The sequence below is a fragment of the Rhinolophus ferrumequinum genome, chromosome 24 (assembly GCF_004115265.2).
Source record: "Rhinolophus ferrumequinum isolate MPI-CBG mRhiFer1 chromosome 24, mRhiFer1_v1.p, whole genome shotgun sequence".
Taxonomy (NCBI): Eukaryota; Metazoa; Chordata; class Mammalia; order Chiroptera; family Rhinolophidae; genus Rhinolophus; species Rhinolophus ferrumequinum.
In genome coordinates, this window is record NC_046307.1 from 15090278 (window position 1) to 15111843 (window position 21566).

The window sequence follows — 21566 nt, forward strand, 5'->3', positions numbered from 1 at the left end:
GACAGTTATGGTAATATTTTAAATATACAGAACTAGTAGTTACTTTAAAAGTTTATTCTAAAACAGAGCTTTCAAAATCTTTTGTCTTTGCCATTACTCATGAGATCTATATAGTTATGTTGATGGATGTCACCGCCAGGCTTAAGAGATGAGAAGGAAAGGAAAAGAGAAGTGATATGACTGGGTCTTATATTAATTTTTGCTCCAAAAGATGCGTTAGGGCTTATGTTCAAGGGATGTCATCCTGAACCATGCTAGGGCTTATTTTCCGGTTAGGTCTTATTTTCAGGGAAACATGGTAGTGTTGCCCACCCATGTTTTAGTAATACTGTATTACCAAATGCAGATAGTGAATGTCTTACTTTCAGTTTAGCTACTACTATTAATTTCGGGTAAAATTAACTTTTCTATCATTTACCTAGTAGAAAGTTAAAACTTCAAACCTCATGAGAGGGAAGATTTGAGAGGTCAGTTATGCTTAGGTTCCTTCGTAGTAAACAGTATTCAGGCACTTCATTATTTTAGATGGTAGGTTTATAATGGTAAGCAAAAATGGACATGATTGCTGTTCTCATGGAACTTACGTTTTAGTGGAAGAGACATGTTAGCCAAATATTACACAAACTAGTATATGATTGGAACTTTTGAAGGAGTGGTTCATGCAGCTATAAGCTATAAATCAATAATAGGAAGAGTGATCTAGTTAGGAAGTTCAGGGAGGTCTTCCTTGTGGAAATAACACTTGACTTGATGTGAAGGATGAAAAAGGGCAAGTGTTACAGGGAAGGGAGAACAGGTTGAGCAAAAAAGGCCCTGAGGCAGGAGAGGAAATGAGTTTCTAAAGGAGCCATTTATTTCCAGTGTGTTGTTGACTGTAATGGTAATTCAGAAATTAGGCAGATGGAAAATTGGACAAATAATTGTCTAGGTCTTCCTGAGTAAGATCTTCATGGTGTATATTTTGTTTTGTTTAAATTGCCAGAATCATAGATTTACCTACGTTTGACTGTAAGTTCAAAATCCATTCTAAAGCCAAATTATTTTGACATTATCTATAGTTATTCATTCTGCCATACCTTAGAGTTAATACAGGTTGTTGTGTAATCAATATACATAACAATTAAAAAGGCAAAGCATAAACTAATTTTTATAGGAGGTTGAAAGATTCTATCCTATCAAGATTTTTAAAAAATCTATTAGCGTGAAATTCCTGTTACTGCAGTTCAGTGTAAAGTTTCCTTTGAGTTGACAATCGACTCTTATTTCTCATTGTTGGTCTCCCTGAGTTGTAGATCAGATACAGTTGTGTAAGTAGACTAAATTCTATCCTATTGGCAGAGAATGCTATTTTTAAGTTGACCATGTGGTAGCTGAAAGATTCTCAGTTAATTAGAAGAACAGAGCTGGAATAAAGCCTGACTTAATCACTTTTTTATCAAGTTTTTCTTAGTAACAAAAGATGACCAAAAACAGAAATTACTGTTTGCATACACAGTGAAAGAGGGGATAGGTGAGAGAACTTTTCACAGAAACGATGTTATCAGCTACATTTTAATACTTAGATGAATGTAATAAGAGTTCACAGTTCTCCCAACGGACAGTACTACTTACCATACAAGTCAGCTCCTTTCAGTGGATTTGATATTAGGATGGTTGGAAGCTGTTTTATCATTCATTACTCTTGCTTGCAAACTTCCTAGAAAGAATAACAATCTTTCTGCTATTATGAAACTGTTCTTTTGCCTTTTATATTCAGATATTTAATTTCTACTCTAAAATATACCTGCTCATTGGTACATTTTTCGTTTTCCTTAGCCCTTTACTCCTGAAATACCTTAGTGTTTATCTTCAGCGATTGGTTTCTATTCTATGATCGAGTTCTTATTGGCTTCTAATATAAATTCAAGTTCTTCCTAATCACCTCACAAGACTTAAGACTCCTTTTTCAGAAAGATAAATAGCTAGGAAAGCATCTTTTTTATTTTAGGATTAGGAAAATGCAGCAATTTCCTCTTTGAGGATCAGATTGAACATAAGTATTAACTTTAAGGGCTGTTTGCTATGTAAAACTGAACTTGACCTTAAATGGTTACACCATCTAGTGTGGACTGAAATTAATCCTGTATTTTGGTGGAATTGAAAGATAGACTACACTGAGTAAGTATTAAGTCATTATATCTTATGTCATTGGTACTAAGTATTTAAAACAGATGCTTAATGAGTTGGCACTAATGGATTACTTTTTGTTTCTTTAATAGGAACATGAATCTGAAGGTGGAAGAACACCTTTGATGAAAGCTGCAAGAGCCGGTCATCTGTGTACTGTGCAGTTTCTTATTAGCAAAGGTAAAGAAAGTACAAATGATCATTTCTAAGAGGCTATAATTTCTGAAAAAAAATTCCTAAACAATTGCAATTTATGTTAAAGCTACTTTATCTGCAGTATAAGTAAGGTATGCTAGTCTTTTGTTGCTATATTTCATTTAGTAATCATAGAGTTCTTGAGGTACTTAACTGGGATCTTTCTTTATGAGTTTGAAGTTTGAAGTTTTTATCAACCAAACAGCAGGTGGTTCCCAAAAGTTGGAAAGGTGAAATGTCCAGTTATATTTAGTAGATAGAGTATTGTTTAGCATTTAATGATGAAGCAGTTCTGCTGGCGGCAGGTGGAGGGGAGAAAGTCTGCTACTATTGTTTATGGTTCAGTTGAATTAATCAATTTTACAAAAGAGTTATTAGCATATTTATTTATTAGATTATATTTAGGCAAAAAAGTTCAAACGATGGATGAAGAGGTAGTTCAATACTGTTTACTATAGAAAAGGGAAATGCCACTGAACCCATGTTAGGTTGAATCATATAAAGTTCTCATTTTATACGTCAAAAATGATATCGGCAATTTCGTTTGGTTCAGCCTAATTCTGTATTATAGTGATCGAGGTACTCTGGCATCTGATGAAAGTCCTAGGATAGGATGGTAAAATGCAAAGAGGGTTTACTCAGGTGATGTACTATTAAAATAAACATTTTATATCTCTATTCCAATAAAATTCTGACATTTTTTGCCATTAAGAATGCAGTGTAATGTTTTATCATTTTAAATATACTTGTTTTCTTCTTTAATTGGATAAAACTAGATTTTCTTCACATCACATTTTTGCTACCAAGTAAGGCATATCTTTATAATGTTATAACATAGTCTGTAAAAAACAATTTACCTCAACCACACAGAAGTAATAAACAAATGGATGACCTTTGGAGTTTTTTCATGCTCCTTTACTAAAGATGTTACCTAATCATACCCAACAATGACCCTGCTAAGCATATAATCAGGCTTGTCAGGAGTAGGAATATTTGAATATAACCTTTCTAGGCTTATAAAGGACTATGCTAACCAGTCCTATCATTTACATTTACTATTAAAAACTTTAAAAATAATCTCATGTTGCTAATGTAAGGCTGTTCATTGGTGTGCCTTGCCTTTCCCCAAAGGTGCTTTTATGAAAGTTAGGATTAGGCTCAGCTGGATATTTATGAAAATTAAATAAATTAATAATAGTAGTTTCAACCATAAGTTTATTTTTCTCTTCATAAAGTAAGTTTGGAATTAAGGAAGTAGGAAGAATGAATATTGGTATAATCTTAACTATTTAGTTGAGACCTTTTGGGGTTATAAAAGGTAGTTGAACTAAAAACCAATTCTTTTTTCCAGGGTGAAAAACAGCTTATTAAAAAGAGGCTAAGAAAAGATTTTGCATTTAGATTTTCTCAAGTCATGTTGTACATAGCTATTGAACAACTTGCTTGATAGCTTTTCAGATAACATATTTGGATAACCTTATGTCTTCTCTTCATATCCAAATCCCTCTGACTTTTAAAATACACAATATGAAGAATTATATTTCTCTTAAATATGGTTTAAAAAATTCTGTTTTCTCTACTTTGAGACCTGGCTATATTGCCACTTTCTAGAAGTGAATCAAAAATGTCTTTGAAACGTTTTGAGTTTCATACAACGGTATTATTTGATGATTATGTTAACCTATATATATTTATTAATCTTAGTCTTCTAGATTTTCCATTTTAAAAGTGATATTGAATGAACGAACTGCAACTACGCGCAACAATGTGGATGAATCTCACAAATATTATATTGTGCGAAAGAAGCCAGACACATACAAAAGAGTACACTGTATGATTTCATTCATATAAAATTCAAAAACTAAAACCAGTTTGGAAGTCAGGATAGTAGTTACCATTGGAGGGGTGGGTACTGACTGAAAGGGGACACAAGGTGGGACTTCTGGTATGTGGATAATGTTCTATTTCTTGATCTGGGTGCTGGTGACACAGGTGTGCTTACTTTGTGAAAAATTTTCAGACTGTACACTAATGATTTATTCTCCTTTTTTGTATCTGTGTTGTAGTTCAAAAAAAATCTTTAAAATGATAATTGTCTGTGAACTGGCTTGATTCCAACTTTTGCTAAGATTGCTGTTTATTTCTCTTTGAAGGTGCTAATGTGAACAGAGCTACAGCCAATAATGATCATACAGTGGTGTCATTGGCATGTGCAGGAGGTCACCTGGCAGTTGTTGAGCTACTCTTGGCTCATGGGGCGGACCCTACTCATCGACTCAAGGTATCCTACTTAAAAATAACTGAATTAATATATACATTACTATTAAAATATATAAAAATATGTATGTTTGATCACTTAGTGTATAATATTCATTACTATTTAAATGAGTTTTGATTTTATATGACACAGATATAAGAAACTAAATGTGTATCATAATCATATTAGAAGAAGAAATTTACAAATAATTAACTATGGTGTGAATTTTTCTCAGGATGGTTCAACAATGCTCATTGAAGCTGCAAAAGGTGGCCATACTAATGTTGTTTCTTACCTATTGGATTATCCAAACAACGTTCTGTCAGTTCCTACCACAGATGTGTCTCAGCTCACTCCACCTTCTCAAGATCAATCTCAGGTAAAGTAAAACAGAGCTTATTTGTAAATATAAATGTTCTTACAAATTGAGGGGTTTTGTTTAAAATGTTTTAAGCAAAATTGGTTTGTTTCCGTTTTCTATTACATTTTGAGATAAACATGATCCTAAATTCTTTAAGATTTATTTTCTTCAAAAGTGCATGGAAAGTTTTTCATCTTGTTTATTAAAAAGTGTTTTTAAAAAAACAATACTGAATATAAAAATAAATGTTCCAAGTTGTTGTCTTACTACAACTAGGTCTTTAGGGTTGTTTGTTTTCTAATGAATATATTAAGCATAATCTTAAACCAAAAGAAATCTTTTCGCTTAGTATCTCCCAATACAGTTTTATTTATTGTAGAGATAGCTACTTTGTCAACCAGGAAAGTATAGTTTACCAGGATACATGCACCAAAAAGTCATTAATTTTTAAACCTACCTAAAAATATAGAGAGTATACTAAGTATACAAAGTTCAGTGGAATCTTAAGTTCTTTTCTACAAAGTTATTCTGAGAACTGCTAAAATGCTCCAATTCAGGAAATATGTTGGATTTTTTTTTTCTTTTGACCCATGTGGAATTTGAATGAGGGTAAATCAGCCAGTAAATATGTGATTTGTACTCCTAGCTATAATTGGAACCAAGAAGGCTTTCTTCTTATAAGAGAGTGATAGTAATTGAATTTAACTTAAATCATTCACTATTTGTAGATTGCCTGATTTGTCCAGTAAATATTCTCAGAGATTGTCTCATTTTTGAGAAACAAAAATACAAATTTAGTGGTATAAAGAAAATCTTCAATAGGATCTCTGTTTCATTTATAGGCCTTTGTTCTTTCTTTGGTCTGAGATTATTTTTTTTCTGAATTGACTTTTTAGGTTCCACGTGTACCAATGCATACACTCGCCATGGTTGTACCTCCCCAAGAACCTGACAGAATTTCACAGGAGAACTCCCCTGCCCTATTAGGAGTACAAAAAGGTTAGTTATTGAATTATTTTCCTTAAAATGGGTATTTTATCATCTATTTAATGAATTCATAAAAGTGTACCCATGATTAATTGAGGTAGGTAATTCTGAAAATGCTAATAATTTTACAGACTATGTAAAATAGAAAAGACATACGTACTAGGAAAAATAACTTCTTATTTTCCTGCTAACATACTGCTAGGTGTAGTTTTTATCTGGCACAGATGAAAATACTTAAGCAAACCAAATTCTTGATTATATTAAAGTAGCAAAAATTTATCAGACATTCATTTCCCATTTAACAATCCTTTAGCTAAACAGTGGTATAATATGAGGAATGAAAATGTGTTGTCTAGTTAAGTCTTTATAGCATTGATTCAATTCAGTGAGTGAGAAGTTAAAAATTACATTTAGTTTCTTTCATGTAATGCAGGGTATAGTGGGTTAACATCTGTCAATACGTGAACCTGGACAATAACTATCAAAAAGTATATAAATAATATCCAAGTGAATATTAAGGATATACACTATTTAAAGGAGTTTATGAGCTCTGATATTTTTCTGCTGTCTTTTCATTTGTGGATATAAAAAGTACCTTTGCTTGATAATCATGTATAGTTGTCATATCTGAGTTCTCTGAAATAAGAAAATAGGTAATTTGTAAGGTATTAAAAACAAATTTATGAGCACGTGTCATTCAGTATATGATAATCAACCAAGTCTCAGATATTTGAAATCACAATGAGATCTGGATGTCCTAGTATCTTTAATACTAACAGTTAGGGGTAACTGTTATAGCACCAAACAGAAGCTTCTTTAAAATTATATCAATTTTAGTAATGTAGAATATTGAGGCTCTTCACCAAGGATTACTTCATTTCTAAACTATTAATTTCAGAGATAAAATGTCTATAGTCTCTCTGACTTATGCCAATTCTAGAGTTTTCCTTTGGACACCTAGCTATTCAAACTTTTCGGAAAATGAAGACTGCCATTTTTAATCTTAAAAGCACATTAAGCATGTGCTTGTTAAGAAATCTGAGCATTATAATGGGTGCCAGCCTTTAGTAAAATATTTAAACCTAAATGCCTCTGATTTTGTTGTTTCTCGTTTGGCTAAACCCTATAGAGGACCGTAGTGACTTTGCCTTGGAAAATTCAGTACTAAATAGGAAATCTTTCAAAGAATTTATTATTAACACAGAGCCACAAAATAACCAAGAAATAAGCTAGGAAGGACATGAAGTATGTACAGAAAGGAAGTTAAACATTTTAAATTTAGATTTAATATGTTAGTAAACTGAAATGTTTGGGTAGTGTTTTTTCTAAATTGATACGCAAATGAGTATTCATATTTTTGCTTACTGAGATATCCCTTATTTAGTGTGTCTACTTATTTTCTTCATTTTGATGTTTTATTACTTACTGAACAGTATAAAAATGAACTAAACTTTTAAAAAATCTTTCATTTTTCTAAATCATTAGGGAAGGAAAAAATTAACACATACATCTAGACACTTGGGCACTTGCCGTTGCCAGCTGCCAAGTGGCATTGCCAACCTAATATTTATTTAGGCAGGATCAAACTGTGATAATGCATTGTATTAAAATGTAATGTGAAAATATATCATGTCCATCATGGAATATTATATCACTATGAATTAGGAAATAATTCATACCTGATATAAAAGTGCACACTGAATCGACAGGATACATAGAAAAACCTATCTTAAATTATTAAAGATATATTATTGCATTTTTCTCCTTAAAGTGGCTTCTTTTCCTTAAAACTTTTCATTATGTCTCTAAAGAAGTTCCTTTGAGTGATGAAATTGCTGTTTGACGCTTTTATTTTTTCTAAGTCTGTATATTACATCTGTGTTGCAAATATGATTAGGGATGGAAGAAGTGTCCTTATTCTCCAAGATTTTCTTATTTTCTTCTTTTAGCAATCATCTTTTCAAGTTCTTATAACATTCACTTTTAAATTAAATGTCTTTTTATTATTCATATCTGCATCCTTTTAAAATATTTTCATGCCCTTAAATCTTATCTAAGTGTTTTATATTTGTCTAGGCTTCATCTATCTTGACCAACGTTCTCCTGATTTAGGCAACTAATCTCACTTACCTGTTGTTGGTTTTCAAGGATTCGTGATTCTAGGTGGCGTCTGACAGTCCTCAGAATCGCCTCTGTAAACAAAATGTGAAACTAAGTGAGAATGATATGCTCAGTTTTCTAGCATTATTTAGATTTATTAACTATAGCTAAGAATATTGAGATGAGAAAGGATACATAAATAATATCAGTGCTTTGCCTTTCCAAACTCAATTTTTAAAATAAATTTGTTGATTGAAGCCATTTGTTGTATCTAACTTATTTGTTGTAAGATTCTAAAAGTGAGGACTCATGATTATTCTTTGCAGGGTATACCATTTAGAATTAATCTTTTGCAGAGCATTTAAATGATGTCGAGATAAACAAAACCTACATCTTTCATGTGTACCTCAAGCCCTCTTGAGGAGTAATTTCTTTTCTCTGAACTCCTACAGCACTTTATTGAATCTTCCTTCTGGATCTGGTCACTCCTATCCCTTCCCCTCCCCTTTGGACTCAAGTATAGAAGGTGCTTTGATATTGTGGCTCGTCACTTATTTTACTTATTCCCTTTTATTCCTCTTCCCATTCCCTACTTAGCAATCATTGTGATGTGTTTGATGTGCAGATTGTTTTGTCCTTAGAAAATGTTTACTACTTTATAGGTATGTTTAATTTACATAAATTGTATTGTGCTGTAATCCCGTTTTGATTTTTACTTTTTTCACTCAACACTGTTTTTAAGATCTATTTATGTGTCTACCTCTAGATTGTTTCTGCCTGCAGCACAGTACTTCACCCTGTATATCCTCCATTTTTTTTACCTGTTCTTTCTCCCAGTGATGGGTGCCCAGATTGCCTCTAATTCCTCACCATCACAGACAATGCTGTGATGAAAATCCTGGTATGCCCCCGTTGTGGATCTGTGTGAGAATTTCTCTGGGATAAACTTAGGAGCAGAATTGCCTATCATAGGAATGCATAATGTTTATCTGACAGAGTACTACAAATTGCTCTCTAGAATGACTACAGCAGTTTGCACTCCCACCAGCAATGAATAAGGGTTCCTATATTATACTCCATTTCCATGCCTGCCACCCTTGGCTTTATCATTATATTTGGACTTGTACATCTTTATCTCTTTTAGACTGTAAGCTCCTAAAGGGCAGGGTTTATATTGTTCATCTTTGTATGGTCCACTATGCCTTGATTGTACTAAATGTTAAAAGTATTTGTTGAACAAACTAACGAATGCCAGGCTAAGAATATATAGATTATTCTGAAGGCAAAAGAAAATTACTAAGAATTTTTATAAGAAGAGACACATTGTGATTAAAGATGATGTTTTAAAAAATTAATCGAGAAGTAGTATTCTAGAGTGATGGGGAAAAGATTGAAAACAAATATAAATGTAAAGTAAGAATTAAATTAACATGCTGCTTTATATCCCAGAGTTGTTTATCAGAATAGGTAACATGAAAAGGTCTCATTTTTTTAATCAAATCATTGAAAGTGTACAGAAAACAATATGTGAACAGTGAATGAAATTGAGTGTTCTTATGGAAATTTTACTAGTCATATTCTCTATTTCAGTTGATTTCCATTATATAAGCAGGCTTAACATGGATTTACATATGCCCCAATTTAATAATGTCTTTTGACATATAACTGTTTATAGGAAAAGGAAGAAGCTTGAATTAGTCTCTTTGCATGTAACATAAATGCTCTCTCTTTGGACATTCTCGGTTAACCTTACTGTGTTAAAGATGTATAGCATACCCTGCTACTTTGGGAAATTTTGAGACAGATATTTAGACATAAAGAAAAAAAATGAGTCAATTTGAGGCCAGTGGCTTTCATATTTGACTGTGACCACAATAAGAAATATTTTATATTGCAACCCAGGCTACAATATACATCTACTTATCCAAACACAAATTCCAATAGATAATATATACTCTACTACATTTGATGTACTGTTTTTTCCATTTTACTTCATCAACAATTTTTTCTATTTCTGTTTAAGAGTCAGTTGGGAATGCTGTTTAAAAATCATTCTGGTAGTGTGGTGATGTAAGAAAGCAAAGGAATTGCAGAACAAGGTTTAAATTTGATTAGACAAAACAAAGTAAGGAAATACGAAACCAAATCTAGATCTATCTCTATGTCATGTATTTTATCCTTTGGCCATTATTTTTCTATTACACAGTATACTAATTATTTTAGACACAAAGATGATTGACATAATTAACTCATTTCAATAGTAAACTAAATATTTGGCAAGTATATGTCTACCTCATTCCCTCACGCCCATAAAAAAATAAATAAATAAAGGCCACATTCTAAGCTGTCTCTATATCATGGTTTCCTATTACAAACTTTTTCTACTTTTATTAATGGAGGAAAAGTGAGAATTCAAGAAGTAGGATAGAAACCAAACCAAAGAGATGAGATGAGACTTTACCTACATTCCTAGATAGTACTTTATAATGTCACCAATGAATAGAATTATTTATTTATATCTAATAGTGGGAGGTATTGGAAGGAGTTCGAACTCTTATTTTCTGACGTCTTGTACTACTACATTCCTACCTACTGAAAATTTTGTTGCTAAAAGGATACTTGTCACATTCTCTACTTATCCCCAAAATGGAAGGTGTTGCTTCAGCTTCTAGGAATGAGTAGGTGACATGATTTAATTTTCACCAACCTGGCTTATTCTTGATGTTCCTAGCTTGTGTTAGTGCTTTGGTGGGTATTTAGGCAATCCCACTAACTCCCTGGTTACAGATACTCAACAATTGGCTTTTTGGGGAAGAACTGCTTTTTGTGCATTACTGTCACCATCCTTTGTTTTTACTGCTACATGTGTTCTGGGCTTACAGTCTTTTATTCAGTTAAATAAGTTACTTTTAGTAATTTTGTGCTCTAAGCTTCTTGCATCTTATTTGTTAACAAGAAAGGGCCATTCCTATCTATTACTGTCCTCAAAATTCTAGTCTTATTTTGGATCATCTTATTATTTATAAGATTTTTAAATTTGTGACCATCCATTGTGGTCATATAATTACCAGTCTGGTTAGTGTTGAACTCTTACATGGATTTCTTTATTCTTATATACAAATTACATACCAACTATATAAGGGTTTAAAGGAGCTTTATCACACAACTGAAATTTTCCTTGCTGGGCTAGCAGATTCATATATTGCTATTCATGCCAGTTAACTTCCCTCTACTTAGCTGTTGTCATTAGGTACTTTGAACAAATAAATCGTAGGACCATGGATTCCTATATGATCTTATGGAAATAGGTATAAAATTATCTCTCAAAGCTAAAGGCTTTTGCTCTGAAAGAATCAAGTCTTTCTCCACCACTTCGCTGAGATAGAAATATAAAATTGAATATAGACACTACATGTTGCTGAAATTTGATTTTAAAGAATAATTCAGTCTCTTAAAGGGATGGCAGTGTTTTTGGAACTGTGGTCTTCTGACCTTTTTAAAGACAGTGTCTAGCAGACAAAAACTATTAGACTTTTCCAATAATAACATGTTGCAGGTGTTTGAGCTACCTGCAGTTTTAAGATCTCCTAGCAAACAACAATGGAATCTCTGAAGTTTTCTCTCTAGTGGTGTTGTCAGCCTCTTGCAATTCAGAGCATTTTAACATCTAAGGGGTGACTTTTTTCCTTTGGACTTGAGAATTATTTTAAATGAATTGGAAGTTTTTATTTTTAAAATTCTTAAGTTATCTATGTTATTCATATATGTTGACTGCAATCCAAAAGAGTAGAGACAACTATTTTTTTTACCCAGTTCTTTTTTCAAAACAGCTTCATTGTTTAGTTTACATACCATGAAGTTCACTCATTTTAAGTGTACAATGCAATGAGTATTAATAAGTTTACAGAGTTGTGCAACCATCACCACCATCTAGTTTTAGAACATTTCCATCACTCCAAAAAGATCTCTCATGCCTGTTTATGATCAATCCTCATTCTCACCACTATAACCCCAGGCTACCACTACTTTCCTTTCTATCTCTATAGATTTGCCCTTTCTCTATAAATTTGACACAAATGAAATTGCACAGTATGTGGTCTTTTGTGTCTTCTTTCACTTAGCATAATGTTTTCAAGGTTCATTTGTGTTGCAGGATAGTTTATTCCTTTTTATTGCTGAATAGTTCCAGTTCTTCCTAAATAAGCGTAAGCCTTGAATTTATCTCAAAGTAGTTATTTTATATTTCCTCCATTTTTATGTCCAGATGTTAGGATTGTTAATATTGATCATTGTGTTTTCATGAGAAGAGTAACTTAAGTGTGATTCAAAAACCTTAAAATAATACATATTTGCTTCATTTTTAACATACATCATCGACATGAGTAATCCTATATGGGGAATCTGATTTTCTCCTAAGTAAAATTCCTTTTTTTATTTCTCTAATAGACTTTTACATAAAGAAGTTATTTAAACTCAAAATAATTGTCCTTTGTGATATAGGTTTAATATAGTGTTCAGATACAGAAGTGTTCAAGACTTATTTAATGGATAATTTTAGAAGGATATGTCTTGAAAAAAATGATTTCACATTATATTTTGATATATTAAGAGAAACATTTTGGCAACTTGAAAAAGACTTTGATCTACAAGTTACAGTTTCTTGTAGTAACCTTTACTTACACAGTTAATGTTGTGGAAAGAACAGTTGGGCAGTAAGTTAACACACATTGATAGTATCCTAACACTATTTTGATACTACTTTAGATTTGATGTTCTTTAAAAAGTCCCATCAAATAAGCAGAATTTTGATATTTTTTTCCCTCTTTGATTTTCTTTTCTCTCTGCCACTGTCTTAATTTCCAAAATCTTCCTATCCTAAAGGTTAGATTTTTTTTTTAATAAAAAATTCACATTTTTTTGAATTGGCAACCTCTTCCCAGTTTGTGCTGTGTGAAATAGATGAGTATTGTCTTTACCTATCACTGTGTGAATCTTTGAACATTCATTCTACAGCATTAGTTATAAGGGTTTGGGGAGGGAGGTCCGTGTGTGTGGGAGGGGGAGCTGATTTTTTTTTTTTTTTTTTTAGCATGGCACTTTTTCAAACATTTTTCATGTGCTTAGGTACATCCAAGCAGAAGTCCAGTTCCCTGCAGGTAGCAGATCAGGACGTACTGCCACCTTTTCACCCATACCAGCCTTTGGAGTGCATAGTAGAGGAGACTGAAGGCAAGCTGAATGAACTGGGACAAAGAATTAGTGCTATTGAAAAAGCACAGCTTAAGTCATTGGAGTTAATTCAAGGTGAACCTCTGAACAAAGATAAGATAGAAGAACTTAAAAAGAACAGAGAAGAGCAAGTCCAGAAGAAGAAGAAAATACTGAAAGAACTGCAGAAAGTGGAAAGGCAGTTGCAGATGAAAACACAGCAGCAATTTACCAAAGAATACTTGGAAACCAAAGGTCAGAAAGACACAGTATCTCTACACCAGCAGTGCTCTCATAGAGGAGTCTTCCCAGAAGGGGAAGGAGATGGTAGTCTCCTAGAGGATCACTTTTCAGAGTTACCTCAGGTTGACACAATCTTATTTAAAGATAATGATGTTGATGATGAGCAACAGTCTCCACCATCGGCAGAACAAATTGGTTTTGTCCCAGTCCAGCCTTTATCATCTCCACAGTGTAACTTTTCCAGTGACTTAGGTTCTAATGGGACAAATTCTCTTGAACTTCAGAAAGTATCAGGTAATCATCAGATTATAGGACAGCCTCAGATTGCTATTACTGGACATGATCAGGGGCTGTTAGTTCAAGAACCAGATGGACTAATGGTTGCAACTCCAGCCCAGACGCTTACCGACACTCTTGATGACCTGATAGCAGGTGGGTTAAGAAATATATCTGTAATAATTTCTCTTTAATCTGTGTGCTCAACTTCTTTACAAAACACCAACTTTGTATTTTACCATCGTAAAATTACGTATTTCTGAGGTGTTTTGGAAGTGAATTTAATTAAACTCAATAGCACTAACACACAAAAGTGTGTTTTTCCCTCTTCTTTTTTGTTATTTGCAAAGGCAAAGAAATAAAGTTGCCATGATCCTTTATTTTAGACATTTGGTATCAAAACCACCCTGTGTTTTGTCTTTGGTAGGAGACCTCAAAGTAGAATTTCTTTGTAGGCTTTAGAGATATTCACATAAGATTATACATTAAATTTTCCTGCTAGTGTTTTGATGTTTGGAAATCAGAATTCTAAATCACATTGCTTTTTCTTTATTTATAGTTTTATTAGATCAATTTAAATATTTCTAATTAAAGGGATGTCCAGAGAAAACTATAAGCATTCCATGTTGATACAGTATTTGTGGTTAGAAGATTTAAAGTATACAGAACTTATTGTGAACTTGGTGATGATTTAGAGATTGGGATTTTTATGTTAACTGTCTTGATGAAAGCACACAGACAAACACACACACCCTCCCTCACAAACACACACACACACACACACACACACACACGAAAAAAAGGAAAAGAAAGGCCTGGTAACCTTAAAGTATATGTTTCTGTTTATTTTTTTGTGGAAAATTACAACTAGATATGAAATGAGGTGCACAAGTTTACTTTCCCTTTCATTGTCCTTGCAGCAGTGGGAAAACAGTGCAATTAATCATTTACCTTCCTAAAGATGGCTGGTGAATGTATCACCTCCATGAGAGCCCAGTTCAGAAATGCAGCCAGAATGGCTGTTGACAGTGGATGAAGACCGAGAACTAAGATGTAGCTGGAGTGATATTCAAAGGCAGGCCAGTCCTCTGTCTCTTGATTGCAACATTTTTTTCCTTACTGTTGTCTGTTTCCTCTTGTCATATTCTCCTCCCCTCCTCCTATCCCAATTATGCTATCCCAGTTTCCTTTCTTTTGTGAGCCTTTAGTCTTCCTAATCTTTACTGAATCTTTTAAAATGTGGAATAAGATTACTTGAATCAGGAATTTTATTGGGCATGTATATGACTTCCATTGGTTATAGAATTGTAATACTGCCTGTGAGGCTCCTCTGATATGTAATAGTTATCACTGTGCAGAGGAGGGATATCTTAGTTTCTGTAAAGAAAATAAAAATGCTGGGAAATGTTTCAAAGAGTTAGATTCTTTATTCTTTAATTTGGATTTTTGTATCTTCAGCCCACAGCCACTTAACTCAAATTAACTTTGTGTCATTAACTTTGAGAGTTGCTATAAATTATGAATAAGCTTTATAGTTCATTTATAGTTCTAGTTTCTAATCTGAGTAAAAGCAGATATTAGAGTGTGAAATATGATTATGAATAATAATGAAACTTGTGACCTAAGAGTAACATTTTTAAGACTCATGGTTCTACAAGTAGCATTATAATGTTCCTAATTAAATACTCAGTTTGCAGCTATGAAACCCATATTATTGATCAGTCTAGTTTTGTTCTAACTTAGGACGTGTTTTTTGTTTGTTTGTTTGTTTTAAAGAATGTCAACAATTTTGAAGGTAACTTGTAGATAGGAACTTTATGATAGTATTAACAGATGGTTGGATGGTTCTTGTAGGGGAGGTCAAATTTTATTTCACTGAAATATTTGTTAAATTGAAATGGTGTTTTACAAAGTTCACCTGAAACTTCAAAAAGCTGATTTAGAATACATCTTTTAATTATATATAATGTTAATATAAACTAATAATATTTCATTTCTGTTAGACATTAATGTCTAGTGATAGATGGCCTACCATATTGTGCAATGTTCTTTTATTCATAAGCTTTAACTTTTAAGTCAGCCAATAAATACAAAAATTTTTTTCATATAAAAATTTCCATTTTTATGGAGGTTATCTGTTTTAAAATGTATAGCAAGAATTAGATTTTCTTTGTTGATTATAATGAACTGTCTCCATTAGTTTAAAAAAAAGTTATTTCATTAAGTCCAAGTTTCTCTTAATTTTTTTAATTACAGGTGAAAGAAATTAGATAAGGATTAATTAGGCAAATACGTAATTCTACAATTGTATATGTTAAAATTGATAGGAGTATATAGATCAAAGATTAATTTTACGTAAATTAAATCTAGTTCTCATCCTTTGTATTTAATAAAGGAGTGAATACTGTACATCTTAGAGTTTTACTTTAAAGAATATTCATTTATAATAGCAATAAATTTCACTCTTTATAGAAGTATTTTTCTTTGTTGCTGTTAGATTCTCAAAACTTGTCATGATAATAATGAGTTGTTAGCTACATAATTTACTAATTTCGTGACTTGTTTAGCTGACTGACTTAGTCTTTTAGTATGTAGTTGTATTTGTGTCGTACTTGATGTGGTCCTGACAGAATGTATGTAAACTCTTGATCAGGAGCTAAGGTCCTTTTCTTCTGAAAGTAAGGGTTGGGTTTTAGAGATTAGCACAATAGCAAGTGATTCTCAGTTCAAGTGTCTAGAGGTGAGGTCTGAAAATTTAAAACAATTTAAAGAAATTCAAAATAGCTTTGACCATTGAGCAATTCTAGAAATATCTAATAAGAATATCATTAATATATAAAGAAGATTCGCTAAAAATCAACTAATATTAATTTATTTATTTATTGAGCACTTACCGTGTACCAAGCTCTGTGCTAAATACTTTATATGCATTATCTCATGGGCTATTAATAATAATCCTATGACATGGTACTTTTCCCACCTGGTTTTCTGTTGAAAAACTGAGGCTTATGGAAATTTTGTTGCTAGTAAGTGCCAAGATTCAAAGTAAGTTCAGCCAGGTTTGAAAACCTTAGATGTAACATGCATGCATCTGATTGAACTTGAAGTTCTGAATTTATCTTAAAGATATTGTTATTTCCTTAGACTTCTAAATTCTATTAAATAAAAATTTCTGTATTACTTTTATATCAAGATTTGATGTGCAGGTAAGGCTGAGTATAGTTTTGTGACTTTAGCACATTGTTACTGCTGTTGGCACCTTAGTAGTCTCTCTTAAACAAATTCCAGTTCAAAAGGATTTTACTTTAAATAATCCTGCGGTAGTTCATGTAGGCTTAAGAATAAAAAGGTAATTAGGAAATCCTCTCATTTCTGAGGGAATTTACAATAAAATATCAATAATTTTCTCTACTAGATGTTAATATTTTACGTATGCATTTTTATTTATTTATGTGACACTAATAGAGTTACTAACAAGGATGCCAAAAAATGTATGCACATGACTTGTATTCGTCTTTTTTTATCGGTATATATTGAGTATTATAATCTTAGTAGTGTTTTCCTTTCTTAAAATATGCATACTTTTTTTGGCACCTTCTATCTTATACAGAACAGATTATAGTGGTTTAATTTATTAAAACCTTACAACATAGTTTATGTACACCTAGTATCTGAGATTTTTATATAGTAAGGTTTATTGTTATCTTCCATATTGCCTACAAAACTATCTTAAATTTCATAAATAATTAAGTAGAATATTACACTTAATTCTTTTATCACCCCATTTTAGAATAGTGCATAAATTTAATTTGAATTATATAGTGACTTTTGTGGTAATGATCTTAGTCATTTTCAGACAGTTTGTTCAGAGGTAGAAAACATTTTAGGATTTGTGAAAATGTCATGGTCCTGGTATAATGTTATCTTAATAAAACTTTTATTCCACATGTACCTTTATATCTTTGCTACTTTCTAGTTTTATTTTTATAACCTTTAATGTGTAATTAATTCTATTAAAGTCACTTCTATGGAATGTTTCTGATTGTCATTGCAAGGAGGGAAAAATGTTTCTACGATAATGTTGTAGAAAATGTATAATAGTTGATGTAACAATACATTTTTGGTAATAGAGCTGTTAAATGCACAAAAGCATTTTTTAAAAGTCAACTCTGTAAAGTCTTTTATAACACCACAATCTGGCATACCATTCTAATCAACTATTTAAAAATTTTTTAAATATCTGTTTTTCATAATAGCAAAAAGATAACATGAATAAACAAAATAATGATAGAAAAGTAGTTCTTTAGTAAGATATATGTTACTATTATGAGACCACTGTTAAAATCTTATATCATGCTGTATATCAGTCTTCAGTGTCTTGCTTTCTGGGGCTGTTTTCCAAATATGTCAGCTATTTTGAGGAAGTATAACAAAATATTATCTGCTCTTAATTCATTGAATGACCAAATATTTTAAAGCTCTTTTTCCACGTGCATGTTCTTATAGGTGAGACAAATATATATAATAATAATTCCTATTTGTAAATGGATAGTTAAATTATGTATAGTTATGTGGTGACAGAAGCTGCAGAAATTCATATTGCCAAGATAATTATATTTATATATATATATATATATATATATATATATATATATATATATATATATATTATATTGGTGGGGAAGAGGGTGGACAGCTCATATAGAAACGTATTTGAACATCTTAAAATTTGCTGTTATTTACAGAAGTTATATACTAAACTTAGTCATTCACACTTGTGAACAGTATCCTGGATTGAAATCCAGATCTATTAAAAATCTAGAGAAAACATTCTCCAACACTTGGAATGCTTACATTTTCCTTTAAGACCTCTGTGTTTTTTATTGACTTTTATTCTGGGTAATAGAAGTTTATTGCCATCCCTGAAGCTTTGTTGTCTTTTTCTATATTATTAATGATTATATTTTTTCTGAGTTTTTTTCTTTCTTGAGTAGTGTTTTTATTTTCAATATAGTGAATAATAGTACTGAAAGTCCTCTAAAATACTGGATAATTAAATTTATTGAGTACTTACCGTATACCAAACACTGTGTTAAATGTTTTTCATTCATTATCACATGGGCAACTTACAACATCCCTCTGACAGAGGTCCTGTTTCCCCCTCTGTGAGGTAAACTCCATCTCTAATGAAACATAAGAAATACGCAGAGACATAAAGATATAATTTCAATTAACTTCAGTTTTCAAACACACCAGATGAGATCCCAAATAAAAGTTACAATGTTTATTTTTAAAATAGTTTGATTTTCCAACATTGATTTCATTTTAGTAAATTTTCAAAGTAAATACTGAATTTTAAAGATGCATGCTCTCTGCTATTTATGTGAGAAATAGTCTAACTTGTTCTCCCCTTATTTTTATTTTTATTTTTTTGCATTATTTTCAGGATATTTTTATCTAATTGCCTTTTACAAATTAAGATATAAAATTCATTTTTTTTTTTTGGAAACTATTTTCTCCCTACTGACAATGTAAAAGGCTTCCATCTGTTGTATTGTATTAAATACCTGGCACCGTGCTAAGTATTTTACCTGCATTAATTCAAGTAGTCTTTCCAACAACCTTACAAGGCAGGTTCTATTATTATCATCCCTGTCTTGTACATCAGGAAAATTGAGGCTCTGAGAGGTTTAATTACTTGGTCAAGATCAGAAAGTCACTGGTGGAACTGGGATTCAAACATAGGTTCATCTGACTCCAAAGCTTATGATTTAACGACTACATTATATTACTGCTGTAGAATTTTATGTTTTCTGAATTTTTTGTATATAAATGACTTTACTTTTTAAGTAGAATTCAACAATATCAATATTGTTTTTCAGCTGTGAGTAGCAGAGTGCCTACTGGTTCAAACAGTTCCTCTCAGACCACAGAATGTCTTACACCTGAACCCTGTTCACAGTCTCCAAGCAATGTGGCTTCTCAGTCTATGCCCCCTGTGTATCCTTCAGTTGACATTGACGCGCATGTGAGTAGACTGCTGTATTTAAACTTACTTTGCACATTTTGATTTTCTTTGTTTGGAAAGGAAAATTATCATTGTGCATTCATTGTGAAAATATTGCTTGCTCTTCAACTGATAACGCTGTTGTAAACAAAACAAAATCTAAGTTATTTTTTTCCCTTCTAGACTGAGAGCAATCATGACACAGCATTAACATTAGCTTGTGCAGGTGGTCATGAAGAACTTGTATCCGTACTCATTGCACGAGATGCTAAAATTGAGCACAGAGACAAAAAAGGTAAGAAATGTTAGTCAGAAATAAAGTCTAAGTGTAGTTACACAGAAAACAGTCTTTTCACTCTCAGTAAGTAGTTCCTAGACTACCTCATTGAAAATATGGGTAAACGTATTTCAATTAGGAATATCCAGATGTGTTCATCTACAGAGCCAAATTCTTTTCCAAAAATTCAAAAATTAGACTGGAGATTCATCAGTGAAGTACAGCAAGTTGTGGTTGCCTTTCTCCTTAACCCAAAAGTAGAGCATGCAGAGGTATCAAAGTTCATTATGAGCATACACTTGATTGTTTTGTTTGACAGCATTTCCTTTTTATCAGGCGTTTATGGATTTTTGTCACTGACAAATTAGGGTTTAAAGAAGTTTTATTTAAATGGTTATAAGTATCTGCCCTAAAGACTTTTTCTACTAAAACAATAGACAATTGGAAACAGTGGCTTGATAAGTAAAAACCACAGATTTGTTTGAGATTTTTATTTTCTGATTTAGGTTTCACACCACTGATCCTGGCAGCAACAGCTGGGCATGTTGGAGTTGTTGAAATCCTTTTGGATAAAGGTGGAGATATAGAAGCACAATCTGAACGAACTAAGGATACTCCACTTTCTTTGGCATGTTCTGGTGGACGCCAGGAGGTGTGTCAATGTTAATTTTCATTTTGTAAACATTTTGCTTCTATTTAAAATATGCATATGCTTAGTAATTGAGCTAAACAAAAAAACCTGCATGTGTTTTGACGTCCGTTATGCTAAATTTAATGAAAATGGTAAATGCCCTTTTAAGGAGTCTGTTTCTTGTTCTTTAGGCAAAATAAAAGTTCTCTTTATGCTTACTTTTATTGGGGCTGAATGAACCAAAACCCTAACACATCTGAAATGCAAATTCATCACTCAACAGTTGATGAATAGAAAGAGTAACAGCTTATTATTTCAATACAGTTGGTGTTTCAAAGCTCTGAATTCCTTGATGTGAAATTGAATCCGTTTCTCTTATGCTGATATTTGAATACATAGGGCCTAATTAAAATGTCAGATATTTAGACAGGAAGTTATAGGTCCCATTTCTTTGTGCTTCCTTCATTATAAGTTGAACCCTTAGTGTAAACTGGATTTCTCTGTTCATATTTTATTTTGTAGGTGGTAGACTTGCTGCTGGCTCGAGGTGCAAATAAAGAGCATAGGAATGTGTCTGATTATACACCACTGAGTCTAGCTGCATCTGGAGGATATGTTAATATCATTAAGATTCTGCTTAATGCTGGGGCAGAAATTAATTCAAGGTACTTATCACCTGTTCATGTTATTACTCATGAATACTTACTACTTAGAATAAGTATCTTCCTCTAAACATGTGGACAGATACCATTTTTAATTAAGATAGTACTAAAGTTGCAAGGCCAACAATTTTTCCTATAATGTGCTTATTTAAGCTGTGATTAAATAATCAGCTGAGGTGGCTATTTTGAAAGAGGC

At 32.1% G+C, this 21566-nt stretch overlaps 1 protein-coding gene across 3 annotated transcripts in view; it reads left to right on the forward strand.

Moving 5' to 3' along the window:
• The window catches only part of ANKHD1 (ankyrin repeat and KH domain containing 1), a 103096-nt gene that overhangs the window by 63568 nt on the left and 17962 nt on the right, over nt 1–21566 (forward strand). For all 3 annotated transcript variants that reach the window (XM_033095844.1, XM_033095845.1, XM_033095843.1), the window contains 9 exons: nt 2259–2346; nt 4515–4642; nt 4854–4997; nt 5876–5978; nt 13191–13949; nt 19676–19821; nt 19984–20095; nt 20584–20729; nt 21231–21373. In XM_033095844.1, the coding sequence (XP_032951735.1) occupies nt 2259–2346; nt 4515–4642; nt 4854–4997; nt 5876–5978; nt 13191–13949; nt 19676–19821; nt 19984–20095; nt 20584–20729; nt 21231–21373 (1769 nt within the window). The remainder of the gene's footprint in view (nt 1–2258; nt 2347–4514; nt 4643–4853; nt 4998–5875; nt 5979–13190; nt 13950–19675; nt 19822–19983; nt 20096–20583; nt 20730–21230; nt 21374–21566) is intronic.